The sequence below is a fragment of the Schistocerca cancellata genome, chromosome 8 (assembly GCF_023864275.1).
Source record: "Schistocerca cancellata isolate TAMUIC-IGC-003103 chromosome 8, iqSchCanc2.1, whole genome shotgun sequence".
Taxonomy (NCBI): Eukaryota; Metazoa; Arthropoda; class Insecta; order Orthoptera; family Acrididae; genus Schistocerca; species Schistocerca cancellata.
Genome location: NC_064633.1, coordinates 282,295,034 through 282,309,705, shown reverse-complemented (window position 1 = coordinate 282,309,705; position 14,672 = coordinate 282,295,034). Strand labels below are relative to the sequence as shown.

At 36.6% G+C, this 14,672-nt stretch overlaps 1 protein-coding gene across 1 annotated transcript in view; it reads right to left on the bottom strand.

Annotated features, from left to right (window-relative positions):
• LOC126094520 (myotubularin-related protein 13) overlaps nucleotides 1-14,672 on the bottom strand; it is a 223,730-nt gene that overhangs the window by 143,242 nt on the left and 65,816 nt on the right. The window contains 4 exon segments of the mRNA XM_049908937.1: nucleotides 1,548-1,661; nucleotides 9,032-9,238; nucleotides 9,929-10,037; nucleotides 10,258-10,439. Coding sequence (XP_049764894.1) covers nucleotides 1,548-1,661; nucleotides 9,032-9,238; nucleotides 9,929-10,037; nucleotides 10,258-10,439 — 612 coding nt within the window.

The window sequence follows — 14,672 nt, the reverse complement described above, 5'->3', positions numbered from 1 at the left end:
GATACCAAAGTCTTCACTCACTAATTATCATTCATTTTTTAGCACACTTATTTCCTTTGAAAGTGTTATTTTCTGCATTTGGATGTTGTCTTGTTTAGTGCCAATTCTCATGATAATTATTGTTGTATGGTAAGCAAATACTTGCATTGTGCAGTGTCCACCATTATGTTAGCAGATAGCGGCCAATCACAGCTTCTTCAGTGTGTTTAGTGTCGTACTTTTCTAGGTGGACCTTTTGATTTTGGTAGATGTGTGAATACTGTGAGATCTAAGGGGGACAACTGCTTCTGCTATGATACCCTAAATTTAAATTTGTGTGTCAGTTATGAGTGCTTGGACATTAACTTTGGTGTTTTCAAGCTTTCCCGGCAACGCAATGTCATGTTGATTAATCGGGTTTCTGCCGATTATTCGCATCTTTCCTGCACGATATTTCAACTGTATCACTCGCAGTCTTCTTCAGGTGCAGTCTGATTAAGAAGACTGAGCCCCGCAGTTGAAATATTGTGCAGAAAAGACGCGAATAACCAGCAGAAACCCGATTAATCAACATGACAACTTTGGTGTTGTTAATGACCTTAACATACAATTATAAATTCTTTTTGGGTTTGGGAAATATTTCAAAAAACTTTGCTATGATGGTCTAAGTCTTCATACGTTGCCCTTGTAACAGTGAAATACATTTGTATACCATACAGCATCCCTCCCAACATAAACTGTTCTACTACGTACATGTCCATCCAGTGCTTGGTCTAGTACTCTTATAAACTCTAACCACAATTCGTCTATATGCTCTTGCCCGGAGCTAAATGTTCTGAGGCTGCTAATCCAAAAAAATAATATAATCTGTTAATGATTATGACTAGGAACACGTGAAACGCACAAAAATGTTCCATTTTACGTACACTAATAAGTTGTTTATTATTAACATGAAATGAAATTGCCACACTATCTTGAAGTACAAACTGGAACTAAGGGCCATATAAGAAGCTGCCAACACTATATTAACAGCAGCAGAGATTGCTGTTTTCAATTTTTAACATGATGATGTGCAGATATATCTCACTGCGACAGTTAAGTTCACATTTCCAATGGTGAAACAATTTTCTACAGAAAACTTCCACCTTATGCAAAACAAAATTTACCTGTTTTTTTCTATTACTTACACATTTGATGCAGAATAATAATAATAATAATAATAATAATAAATAATAATAATAATAATAATAATAACAATAATTTATAATAAAAACCACTAACAATTGAACAAAGTCTTGGGACAGGTACAGGAAAAAAAAATAAGAAGTGAATTCTCTTGCATACGGCAGAAATTTTCCTCCAATATTTCTTTGCAAGCACAGAAATTAATAACAGCTAAAATACCAAATTAATGATGATTTATCTATTTTCTGCCACAGAATTGCTATGTACGCAAAGAGGAACATTCTATAAAGGTGAAGCGTCAGTATTTTTATGCTATTAATTTTTCTTACTACTAATTATAGTTTCTGGCAGTAAAGTCAGACAATTTAGACTCATATCATTACCTGAATACATGTGTATGCGAACTGAATAACTCCTGTGCACAATTTTCGGCAGAATGCTGTAGCTAAAGGCAAGAGTGCAGCTGCCACTCCATGTTCATCCATTGCTGAGTCATCCTATTCAACAACATGCCATTGAAATAATATTTTCAAGTTGCACACATTTACGTTAGACATAGGTATATAGATACATTCAACCTTAGTAACACATGAACACAAACAAGACAGTTGATGATGATGGACACTAATTAATCACATACAGAAAATTTTTTTTATCATTTACAAAAATATTTGAAGACAGAACTTTATACTCTCTCAATGCAAATTCTGAGTCCAAACAAAGCCTTCAAGACACAAATCAGACTTCTGAAAGTTTCTTTGAAAAAAAAAAATAGTATGCCTCCATATGTGCAGAATTAGCAATAGCCAAAAACGTGCCCAACAGTGGACCAGTCTTTTCTCAAAGAATGTCTCACTGTTCTGAAGTGCCTAAGAAAATGAAAAAGCATTAGTGTAACTCATCATGATTTTTGCATCATTTTTCTTCTACCACCATGTTATCTATGTAAGTGGGTGCAAAAAGAACTGACGTTTTCCCTGTACTCTGATGAACTAATCCACAAACTTAAGTTCACCGTTAGTTCCAGATCTTTTCCTGAACATCATAACTCTTGTAACCTACAGTTCAGTGTGACTTTTTCTTCCATTCAAACCACATCACCTTTAAGCTTTTATCTTGTTGTTCTGCTTCTGATGAAGACCTATTTAAAAGCCATCAATACTGGAAAATCAACAATTTTATTTCTTTATTTGTGTGTTTTAATGGCTGGCAAGGACAAGCAGGTGTCTACAAATTCAACACATCAGCCTATCAAATAACTGACACACATATTAAAACAATATTTTAGCCTTTAGGAATGGTGGTGCCACACTCTAGACAAAATTATAAGTAATCTGCTTATGAAATTATCCATTAAAAAATCATACAACTGGCAGTAGTCAGTCACATTTTTGCAAGTAATGATCAACAGCAAGCTACAAGTTTAAGCCCATCTTCAGTCAGGGGAATAAAGAATTTAAAAGTTTGTGTTTGAAAATAGATCTGTAGCTATAAACCATGTTGCATTAAAACAGGAAAACAAAATATTGTGACTCAGGATTGCGTATTATCTCTGATAATACTTTTTTAATTTGCTCTGGGAAATTTGGCAGCTCTCGACCTGAATGTCACTTGTATCCAAAATCCCATATTCATGTTGTATCCTAAGACAGATCATGTCTTTGGTGCAATGCTAGTCTGTAAGTGTATGTCTAAAATTGCAATGTCACACAACATGCTGACAACAGTCAAACAGGGTCTGATGATGACTGATTTCAAACGTTTAACTTAAATGTTTCTGTAACCAATAAAATTAATATATTGTCCCCCCCCCCCCCCCCCCCCCCCCCCCCCCACCATTTTCATATATAAGGATCAGGGAGGATCTCTCCAGCACTTCTAGTGAGGTGCCACTGTATAAAGTACTTGGATGCGAAACAGGCAAAGATAGTGTTCCCACTTCGAAACTGATCGTAGTGGACTTCGTCATTGGTAGACCAACAGTTCCAACCCCTTCTCTCCTCTGTGATAAAGAATCCCACTTCTCACGACGGTATTGACAGAACAACCTGCAACCCTTGCTGAAATCCCCTAGTCTGTCTTCCATACTATTCACAAACTATCCACAATTTTATTTCTTTTATTATCATGTGGTATTTTGCTCTCATCACTTGAAATGCTTTGAGGTTCTCAGTATTTATCCTAGACTTAAAATTCTGTTAAGCTGCACACTCATTCCTACTGTACGTATCATTCTTCATTTCACTAGGAAACAGGCTGTCTTCCAAGCTGAGCTGAGGACTTAAGCTTGGACGTGGGTCATCTGGTGATGTGATACACTAATTTTTGGATGATGTGACCACATTCAAGTACATTAAGGTGGCTGTAAAACATCCAGCTTGTCTTACAGAGCACCCATCTTGGCAGCTTTCTTTTGAACAAAGCTCTGTCCTGGAAGGTGAATCCAAATCATGTAGTAATCAGTGGAGTAGATCACTGACTAATTCATAACAAGCACAATATTATGGGCTGGAGAGCATAGTGAAAGATCATGGGGCAGCAAGAATCTCATATCAGTGCTGAAGTGTGTGTCATGTCACATATTCAGAAAACAAACCATATGTAAATACACTGAAACAGTAACTCTTTATAGGCTGGTGTAAGCACAGAGAGGTGAGCTATACAAGGTATGCATCTTTGACGAAGAGTACCCCTCTTTTAGCTCTACCTCAGAGAATACAACCCTACCACACAGGGGCACTGGATAGGTTAAACAGTGTTTCTAAGAGGCACAAATATTAAGATATACCCTGGGCACAACGTATCCACGCTCCATCCCAAAATGAGAGGCATCTTCCCATGAGGTTCGATTTAATCATTTCCCATAAATTTCAACTGAAGTGTAAATAAATACAACCCCCACTGAGGGGCTTCAAACTTTTTAATCAGTTGGGTTTTTAATCACTCATTTCTCCTTCAGTTGGACAATGGAGATTGGATTGCTGTAGGTAAAATGTTCAGTTTTTCTTGGTTTGCTTGAAGGAATAAACTTCTGGTCTCTACTTAGTTGTAATCTTCATTGCTGGCAAGGAGGAGAAAACTGGGAAGCGCATATTTGCAGATACACATGTTCATGGCAACTTTCATTGCTAAGACTTACATAGACTAATCCTTTCTGATCACTTGATCTGTTCAACAAGGCAAAAAATTATTTATGTGCTGTATAACCCTTGTTTGCCAAAGAATGGAATTGTTGTGCTAAGACATGTATCTCTTATATTTTCTTCTCCTCCTCCTCCTCCTTTATGTAAAGTTGTACAGTCTCAAATCCAAATTTGTTTCTCTGAACAGTTCACACAAGTCAAAAAATGGCTCTGAGCACTATGGGACTCAACTGCTGTGGTCATAAGTCCCCTAGAACTTAGAACTACTTAAACCTAACTAGCCTAAGGACATCACACACATCCATGCCCGAGGCAGGATTCGAACCTGCGACCGCAGCGGTCGTGCAGTTCCAGACTGCAGCGCCTTTAACCGGTCGGCCACTCCGGCCAGCGGTCTCAAGTCCATTTCAGGGCATAGTAGTAGGTCTACAATGCTAACACTTAAAACAGTGCTGTGAGTTACAGATTTACTGCTTCATATTATCATAGAAAGCCTTTCTATTCCTTGTTAGGGAAATGTCAGATGTCTTCCTGAGCTTGCCATATACTTTTTCACAATATTCTTCCATCGGTCACAACTTCACCTCTCCCCTAATCTTAAGTCTAGTACGTCAGTACCTCTCATGTCTCTACAAAATAACACCATTGTGACATTTGACGGTGCTGTGCATTTTTGGTTCAACTGGCGATACCCCAAACAATTTGGCATTACAAATCTGCTCAGTTTCAAGGGAAGTAGCAGTTTTCACTAAAAGCATACTGCAAACCTTTTCTGAACAATCCCTTGTTTCTTTCTGATGACAACGTATATATTCTGAGGAAGTCCGAGTCACATTACAGCCAGGTGGTCTCTTGTATGACAGCACTCTTGATGTGCAATCTAAAGCTGAACTCAGTAAGTGGGACGTTACCCTTTCCATGCAATACAGCCATTTCACTAGGAGAAGTTTGTGAGGATTAATCCCTTGACAGTTAGGGGAAACATTCTGGGGAGCAGCAGATGCCTCACAGGTTGTCCATTAACAACTGCTTTTCCATGACAGTCAGCCATCCCATAAGCACAACATATAGTTCATTTGGAAGTTGTTTTGAGGGAGGGGGGGGGGGGCTTCACTATCCACTTTACAATAGCTTGTGGGGTATATAGGGTGGTCCATTGATAGTGACCGGGCCAAATATCTCACGAAATAAGCGTCAAACAAAAAAAAACTACAAAGACCGAAACTCGTCTCGCTTGAAGGGGGAAACCAGATGGCGCTATCGTTGGCCCACTAGACGGCACTGCCATAGGTCAAACGGATATCAACTGCATTTTTTTAAAATAGGAACCCCCATTTTTTATTACATATTCGTGTAGTACATAAAGAAATATGAATGTTTTAGTTGGACGACTTTTTTGGCTTTGTGATAAATGGTGCTGTAATAGTCACAAACATATGGCTCACAATTTTAGACAAACAGTTGGTAAAGGGTATGTTGTTTAAATTAAAATATAGAAAGTAGGTACGTTTGAACATTTTATGTCGGTTGTTCCAATGTGATCAGGTACCTTTGTGAACTTATCATTTCTGAGAACACATGCTGTTACAGCATTATTACCTGTAAGTACCACAGGTATTCGTTTGACGGTTATGTCTTGAGATATTTGGCCCAGTCATGATCAATGGACCACCCTGTATATGTAGATGTATCATTTTTCCATTTGCTATCCAAGCAATTAAGCCAAGTTCCTGGCTCGTCATGAGTGCAACATACATTACAGTATGTAGTGATCACTGACACATGCACACATTGAAAAATGTTTGTGCTGGTGGACATCAGGAAGTGTTGATTGATAGCCAGCTTGGAAACTCCATGTTTTCCAAACCTGAACCCAGCAATTATGACTGAGGTCCCTAAATGCTCACCATTTAGCATCACAACAAGGACTCGTGCACAGATTATGGAATTAATGGACATGACTGAATGATTTCTTCTTTTATATTCTCACAAAGCTGGCAACTTCAACTCCTCCCCCTCAGTGTTACCTCTGAATTTCATGAACACTGGAAACTGAGGCCCAAGATGTGATAAATATGATATTTTCTTTTTTTTTATAGAAGGGGTGGTGGGGGGGATTAATATCTTACTCATCAGTGGCAAGGCCATAGAGCACCAGCATTACATGACAACGGATATTTAAAGCCTTCACCCAGACAATTTTTATAGTGTTCAATGTAAGATTAAATTTACTATATTAGAAGGAAAGCAACATATCATTTTGAAGACAACTCAATTTGTAACAACAAGAACTTTGTAAGAAGTAACATCAAATAACTGCAATTTCTGCTCCCTCGTGCATTAAAGCTTAGATGTATTTCATTAAAAATAATGTAAAAATCCTAGGATTTTTAATTATATCTCTTAAGAAATTATTCACCACTAGTAATTAGTATTTACACTTATGTTTGAGGCACATTTTCAGCAAACAAAATCTCTTAAAAATAATAAAGTGAGCTAAAAGCCTTTCTCTTACACCCTCTCTGTGAAGAGGCATCATCACATTAGTACTCATAAGTTTACATATTTCTTATCACTAATAAGGTCTTTCACCTAAGAAACCTGTCATTTATGACATTATTTAAAGCATTGCTGGCACACATGTAATTGCTGCATCTGCAAGAATAATACATACTACAAAACAACCATGCTTCAGTATTTATTGTTAGTATTAATATATTTCTTTGACAGTTCTCAAATTTTAAAATGATGATGAAAGGGGGTATAATTATTCTCTCAAGAGAAAAGTGTGAGGTGAGTTAAAGAGCAATATCTTCCTCCTGAGCATCCAAAATTTCTTGCTCACTCAACAAACACGATATATCTGCACTAAAATTACAACAAACTGTGAAATCTCATGAGGACATGCATGAAACTACATCAATTTGACCATATAATCCCAGCCATTTGCAACGGCAGCTATTACATTCACTAATGTTCCCTTAAAAGTCTAGAAATTGACAACAGAAGGCCAGTTAAGGGACAGGTAGTGAGACATTCGTACACTGTTCTCATACACAACGGGGGCAGTTTTCATGCATCATTAAAACCACAGCCTGATCTATATTTGGGATGGCCTTTTTAATACAAATTTAAGGCCCAAGCTATGCCTGAGCTTGGTCTCCTAAGTGTTAACAATCTTACCATGCTTTCACAAAGCAAACAGCACATATGAAATGCATGAGAAAGAAATGAAAGTTAATTCATTGGAGAGATAATGGCTGACCATTACTTGGCTTCTGAAGCTGAAATTTCAAGTAATGCTTACATAAAAATATAAAAGACTATACTTGGCTTTCAAAAGTGTTAAAGGGCACCTAATAAATTCAATATTTACTGTGCAATTCTGAGTATTGAACAATAATATCCCTGTTTCTACCAAGACTTCACAATTTGAGGATATGTAAACAACTGATACGACAATGCCAAATGAATATGAATACATCAGAAAAGACAGATGAAAGGAACCATGCACTGGAGTGCATTCAGGTGGGTAATTTTCAGTAATTACTTGTAGAATATTACAACAAAAGTGTTTACATGCAGGGAAGTGACACTGAAACTAGTGATTTGTTGATTTCAGAATCTTATTTATTGAAGAAAAATATAACAATGTTGCATACTTATCCTCTACAATCATGTACCTCTCTCTTTCAGATTTATATATCTTCTCAGCATTGTGTAAAGTGAAATCCAATGATTACATGAACAGTATATTTTCTGTGTATATAAGGTGCAACAAGCTTCATCAGTTCATTGAAATACTCCTCATTTCTCCTTACTACATTCCAACAGTTATCCAGTTCTGTTGAAAGCTCTTTTTGCACACCAGTCTGGCCATATGTACTACACCTTCCCAGCCACTTTTTTACCCATTGCCACTTCCTCTTGTGTTTCTTTTTGCAGCGTGTAGCAATTGCAAAAGCAACACAAGTGAGAATCAACACATATCCTATGAAGGAAATTTTTCATTGACGCATTCCAGGCTTACATACTGCACAATGACATTATGCCATTCTGGCCCCACACTTTCATACAATATACTGTTACAATATTATTGCAAAATAAATACTGAGCATGCGAGGGCCCTTTTATTTTTTTCCCTCAGAGCAGAAAGAGGGACAGACTGGGGAAGGGCACTCACACCCCAAATCTTTCCTCCTTGGGAAAGGAACTAACAGTTCCAAAAGTTGGATATAGTTTCTTCTATTTTTTAAATATGTCTAACTGATGTACATGGATTTTTGCCTTTTGTCGGTAAGTATTCACAGGCCTGTCTGTCTCTTTTGTACTATTACAGTTTTCACAAGTGAATTTTCCCTTTGATACAAATGAAGTGACATGAAAGATATCCTGAAAAAAGCTCAAAGAACGCATGCCCAAGAATCAAATGTTTACCACTGGTTACACACAAACTAATAACTGTGACACACAAACATTGCAACATGTTACCATTTATTTAGATATTATGTTAAGGATAGACCGCTACTCACCATATAGAGTGAGTACCAATCTATCCTTTTCATAATACTGCCATTATTCCATCCTGGATTTTCCATTTATATATTTAGCCATAACAAATGGTATTGTAGTGCCTAATTATGTTTCATTTTGCTCTTTTCAATTTTAAAGTTTCAGTGTTTTATTAATACATTATGGATAAAATATTCATGTTCCAAGCATACCTGCAATGCACAATTCATCAGGCGAACAACTAAATCAAATTGCTGATGCTCAAGCATTGCTTTATTTCCCATCACATGTTGCGCCAATTCAGTACACAATGCCAAACGAGCAGCTTTGGATTTTAGTGCCCTCAAAACAGCTGGGAATGTCTTACGGGCATCAGATATCTTGTTCTCAAATATGCAGTTTATACAGTTGCGCAAAACCTGTAAACAAGAAAATTATGCTGTTTACAAATTAAATCTTTTTTTTCATTATTTGTTCTATCACAATTTGTAAACATCTCCTATCAGACTCACCAACTATGATAAATAACATAGCTTATTCTAAAATTGTTAAACATATACATACAAGGCATTTTCAATTTTTGTGTAACACAATTTTTCTGTCTTTGTAACAGGAAAATTGTTAATGATTTACACTATACAAATACAAAACTGGACAGATCTACATCATATTTTACTGAACACAACAGTCATGTTGCAACTGTGTTGCAAAAATCATTCTACCCTCACTATGAATTACACATCTAAAAGGCAGTTTTCTGAACACACAAAGTATTGTATAATTTTGCTTTATGAAAATGAAAAACTACAAGCTAAATCCAAGCATTTTTGTCTCCAGTAACTTGAAAAATTATCTCTTACTCCTCTAGAGGAAATGTTACAAACAGAAGATACAAGAAATTTTATTCATTAAATCCTACAATACAAAAAAAGTATTCACTCTTCTCATTAAATGCTCAGATTAGTCCATTTGGCAATTAGTTCCCAGCAATTGAAATTTTGTACTAAATTAGACATAATGAATGATTTTAGTAACTAAAAATAAATGTGATATTTAGCAATAATAACAAACGTGCCTGTGTAAAAAAATTCTCACAGCACCCGCCTTACCTCCAATCTCCTTGCAGAGTTACCAACAATGTGACGTGCATCATGGATGTTTGATATGTGCGGTCCCATTGGAACGATTCGTGGCTGCACTGGCCTCAAGGAAGATAACCTTAACAAGAAAACAATGAAAATGGCATTCTATAAATGGAATTTAGACATGATCTAGTAACGGTTAATGTGTTAGTCTTACCATGACAAATCTGCCCCACTTCCATGGCTAGCAAAAACAAACAAAAATGCAGAATCACCAGTGAATAAGTAGTTAGTCTCTTGAAATGAGCCAGTTAATCGGAATAACAATTCTGTATACAACATACGAAAATACCTACCTGGCCTTCAAGTTATTCTTTGCAAGACCCTCCTCAATTATTGCCTGAACTTGAGAAGCATCAATGGCAGGCAATGGCGGTTGATGAATTCTGGCAAAAGCTCCTTCTGGTGGTTTAAGAATCTTCTGCACATATGGCTGTGGATTTGGGTTTTCATTATTGAATAGCTGCTGAGCTAAATCCTGAAAAAAGAGAGAGCATCCCCTACAGTTCTGTGAAACACAGAATACAATAAAAAGCAGCACTGTGAGCACAATATTTAAATGATTAATTGCAGAGAAAAAGAAAAACAGGTGAATTAAAGACACACTGTCATTATTTCAGGTTAGTATTTAATATTTCACTCCAGTTTTGCTAGATCTAGATTTATAGTGCAGCAACACAAGTTCAACATGCCTCCTAATGAAACCAAGACCTAAGTTAGTCTTTAAACAGCTGCAGAGGTTATCCTTTCTCTGCTTAATGTACATGTGCATTAAGAAGAAACAATGAGCCAGTTAATTGGAATAACAATTCTGTATACAACATACGCAAATACCTACCTGGCCTTCAAGTTAGTCTTTGCAAGACCCTCCTCAATTATTGCCTGAACTTGAGAAGCCAGGAGGAGTAAATTTTAAAAGGACCAAGCAGAACCAAAAATCTTACTTTTGCAGTGTAATAAGACAAGTAAATGATATAGAGAATTTTTATCCCTACATCTTCTTAGCAACAAATGATACTTGCAACTGAGAACTATGAAGTAAGATGCTGCATGAAAAATGTACCTACTGTACATACTGCTACTTTTATCTGGATGTGGTGAGCTCTACTGAAGGACAAGGTGTGTCTTTAAGAAGGGATGGTGGTCACAGCAACCTTGTGAGAGAAAATATCAGCTCGCACACGTAAATAAGTACGTAAAGGATCGCTAATAATCTTAGTTATTCTCCTTTTTAATCCAATTCAGAATTTGTACATGATTCAATGTATCAATAAGATGTAATTGCAAAGAAGTTAATGTACGATTCATGTAGAGAATACGCACATTTGTAATGCTACTAAAATTATTTGTTACAGATTACAAAAGTGGTGTGACAATTACCAACAGCAAAGCAAGAACAGAGGATCTGCAGTCTGACAAGGAGCAAATGTCGCAATGGTCTAAAATAAAAGAAGAGCTAAATTATATTAAACATTACACCTCAAGCCATTCCGGAATAAGTCAGCCTGAGAGGCAAAATATAATTTACTGAATTTTGTCTTTGTTTTCCTCCCAGGTCTTTCTGTGATATCCATATTTTCGTGTTTTGCGACAGTAAATGCAGATAATTTCAATTTTTTTTTTTTTTTTTTTAATTTTTGTCTTCAAATTACATGCCCAATTTTCACAATCATTAGTCTTACTGACCACTACACCACTTACTCTGTGATTATTTGAGCTAGTACTAGAGGATTTTTATTTTAAGTTTAAATTACTGGTGGTTGTGCATCAAACAGGAAACTAAAAATACTGATTAAGTAGTGATATCAAAAGAAGGTTAGTGAATTATTATACATTATCAATACCAACTTTTTGTTACATAATGGATCAAACAAAGAGAATGAGATATTTTGTGAAATCAAGAGTATATCCTTTAAAATTAGCTGAACATAGAGTAAAATACAAGGAAAGAGTACAAGATTTGAGAAGAAAGAAAGAGAAGAGCTTAGCAAACTTACAGATTGAAAAGAAAGGAAGAAAGGATTAGGAACAAGTAATATCAAGAATAGGAAAGCTAGATAACTCAAGTCAGCAGAAATATCTTATTTAGGTTCATATAAATCTTAGTATATTTTAGAAAAGGCAGCGAGAAAAAAATAATCCTACTTCCAGACAATTCAACTAAGAAGAATGCCGTAGTGAAGAAATTAATTGTTGCAGTGACAAGGTTTTCTAAATGTTTAAGCAAACAATCAACAGATTCACACTCCCTCAACCTTAATTCTAACAGCTGCGCAGTTCTTCCCCTCCCCCCAAGCTTTAATGAGTTATCACTTAATTTAGGGAATGAGTTCGCCCTTTACCGTCCTCAGCAGACACATTGAAATACTCAGATATCTGCAAAGTAAACGAAACAAAACAAAACAATACACCATAATTCACATCTTTTAAGCTTCTTACACATAGAATACTGCCCACCTCATTATCTTTATGGCCAATACAGCAGAGAAAGTAGCATCAAATTGAAAAAAAGTTCCTATTGTTGACCTGGATTGCAGCCCAAGTTCCTTTATATGAGAGACCAAAACTCTGAGCTACTGAAACAGTTGTACGAAGGGTACTTGATAATTATCAACTTGCTAAATAACTTACATATACTTGCTTCTTTCTCCTCTGTTCATCAGTGCCCATGTCATAACAGTTTAGTCATGTGTTCGATAGTTCAAAAATTAATAGCCACTGTATAGTTACTGCTACTAGAGCCAAGAGAGTACATTTATAAGAGACATTTCATCATTATTGGCTGTTGTCAATATCAACATATGTAATCATTCACGACAAATATTTTGAATTTTCCTTTCTTGCTCTGTTGCAGTGTGTCTATAAAATGCCTCAAAATTAATCGTGTAAATTTTGATATGCCTCCATGAAATTTTATGAGATAAATTAATATCTGCATTCATTACGTACATAGTGACAAGTCACTTAACCTAACCTTATAGATTGGGGGGGGGGGGGGGAGGGGGGAGGGGAATATTTCTAGCTTCAGCAGTGTGGGAGTGGCGTAGTTACATATTTACATGTTAGTAACAACTTCTTTATTATTTCAATTTGTATTTGTGCAAAGCAAAACCAATGTTTTGTAATGTCACTATTTTGTAAACTGAGGATTACACTTGAACCTCATATTGCTCCACAAATTTTCATCAGTCAAAGTTGATCCTACTTCACCGCAAATATAATCTGGGATTAACATTTACAAAACACAGATTTCCAAGTAAAGCTTGATCCAAGACCATTTTCTGTGTTAATCTAAGATAAAATGCTTTATATAATCATCCATAAATCTGCTGAATTTGAGACAAAGGCAAAATGGGTCTCATGAAACTAGACAACTATAGATACACTTTGTGGAATTTCTTCTCTCTCTCTCTCTCTCTCTCTCTCTCTCTCTCTCTCTCTCTCTCTCCTCCCCCCCCCCCCCCTTCCTTTATTATTCAAGACGAAATTCAGAGTGCTCACTGGTCACACAAGCCAAGTAACAGTTTTTACAACATGTGTTTTGAGTGCTGATGGAATATTTTCTTTCGCTATCATTTGTGATGATCTAACACATGGAAAGATTTCTGCTGCATCTTTTTACATACAATTGTGGCTAAACTAAAGCTAAGGCTTCCCTGTCTCAAGAAGTTGACAACTTGTTTACTTGTCTTTCCAGTTTAGAAACAAGTACACCTTATACACTTTGTGTTCGGTGCAGAAGGTCTTTAGAACAATACGGACTGATTATTCTTTCCCCATATCAAGGAACAAGTGCACTGGATGTTACCGGAGGTACAATAAGAGAAAGAATGTAGAAGCAGGTGAAATCTAGAAAATAGCACATTGGCAGTGATAAAGATTTTTAACAATGTGCAAAAACTTAGATTCTCACAAAAACCATGTTTTTGTTCCTAATAAAGATGTATTTTCTGAATACCTGACTCTCAGTAAGACTGATTAATATCAGATGCATTCCTCACATTCAAAAATGTCTTTTCTGCTTTACGGCAACAGTAAGTTTGAAACAACCAAATATCATATTGCAACTGAGGATTCAGCCCTTCAAACACATGTCGCATATTAAGAAGTGTTTAGTGATTTTTCTGAGGAATCAGATGTTGCAAATGAAGACATATACCTGGAACAGAAGCTGAGGAGGATGTTGAACTGATAAGCACTGACTAAATGAAAAGCTGCTCCAGTTGCTTTTTTAGAACTTCATTAAGCTCACATGGCTGTTTTCAGTCTTTACATCTGGACATTATCAAGTGCTTCTGAAACTTATGCTGCACAGAAGCAACAATGAAAGATCATTTGATGTTACGTCTCAAGCAAAAGTTTCAGATGCACTTGATAATGGCGTTACATTAAGGCCGAAACTGCCCGATTTGAACTTGGGGCAACTCCTTGAGTTTGTCTTCATGTATAGCACCAGGTGACAGGCTGTGCTGACCAAAAACCAGCAATAAGCAAAGTGCCTGCTGGCCAAGGTACCAGCACATCCCACCAGCACCCTCACTAGTCACTTCTGCCAGAGGTAGAACTTAAGACTGCCACACTTTCCACACGCCATGTAGACCACCGAGCATTATCTTCTTCTGCTTCGATGTGGCAACTCCTCTCGGCTGTGTGCCCGGGGAACCCTATGCAACACCACATGGCTCACATCATCATCTGCCGTACTTCGTCT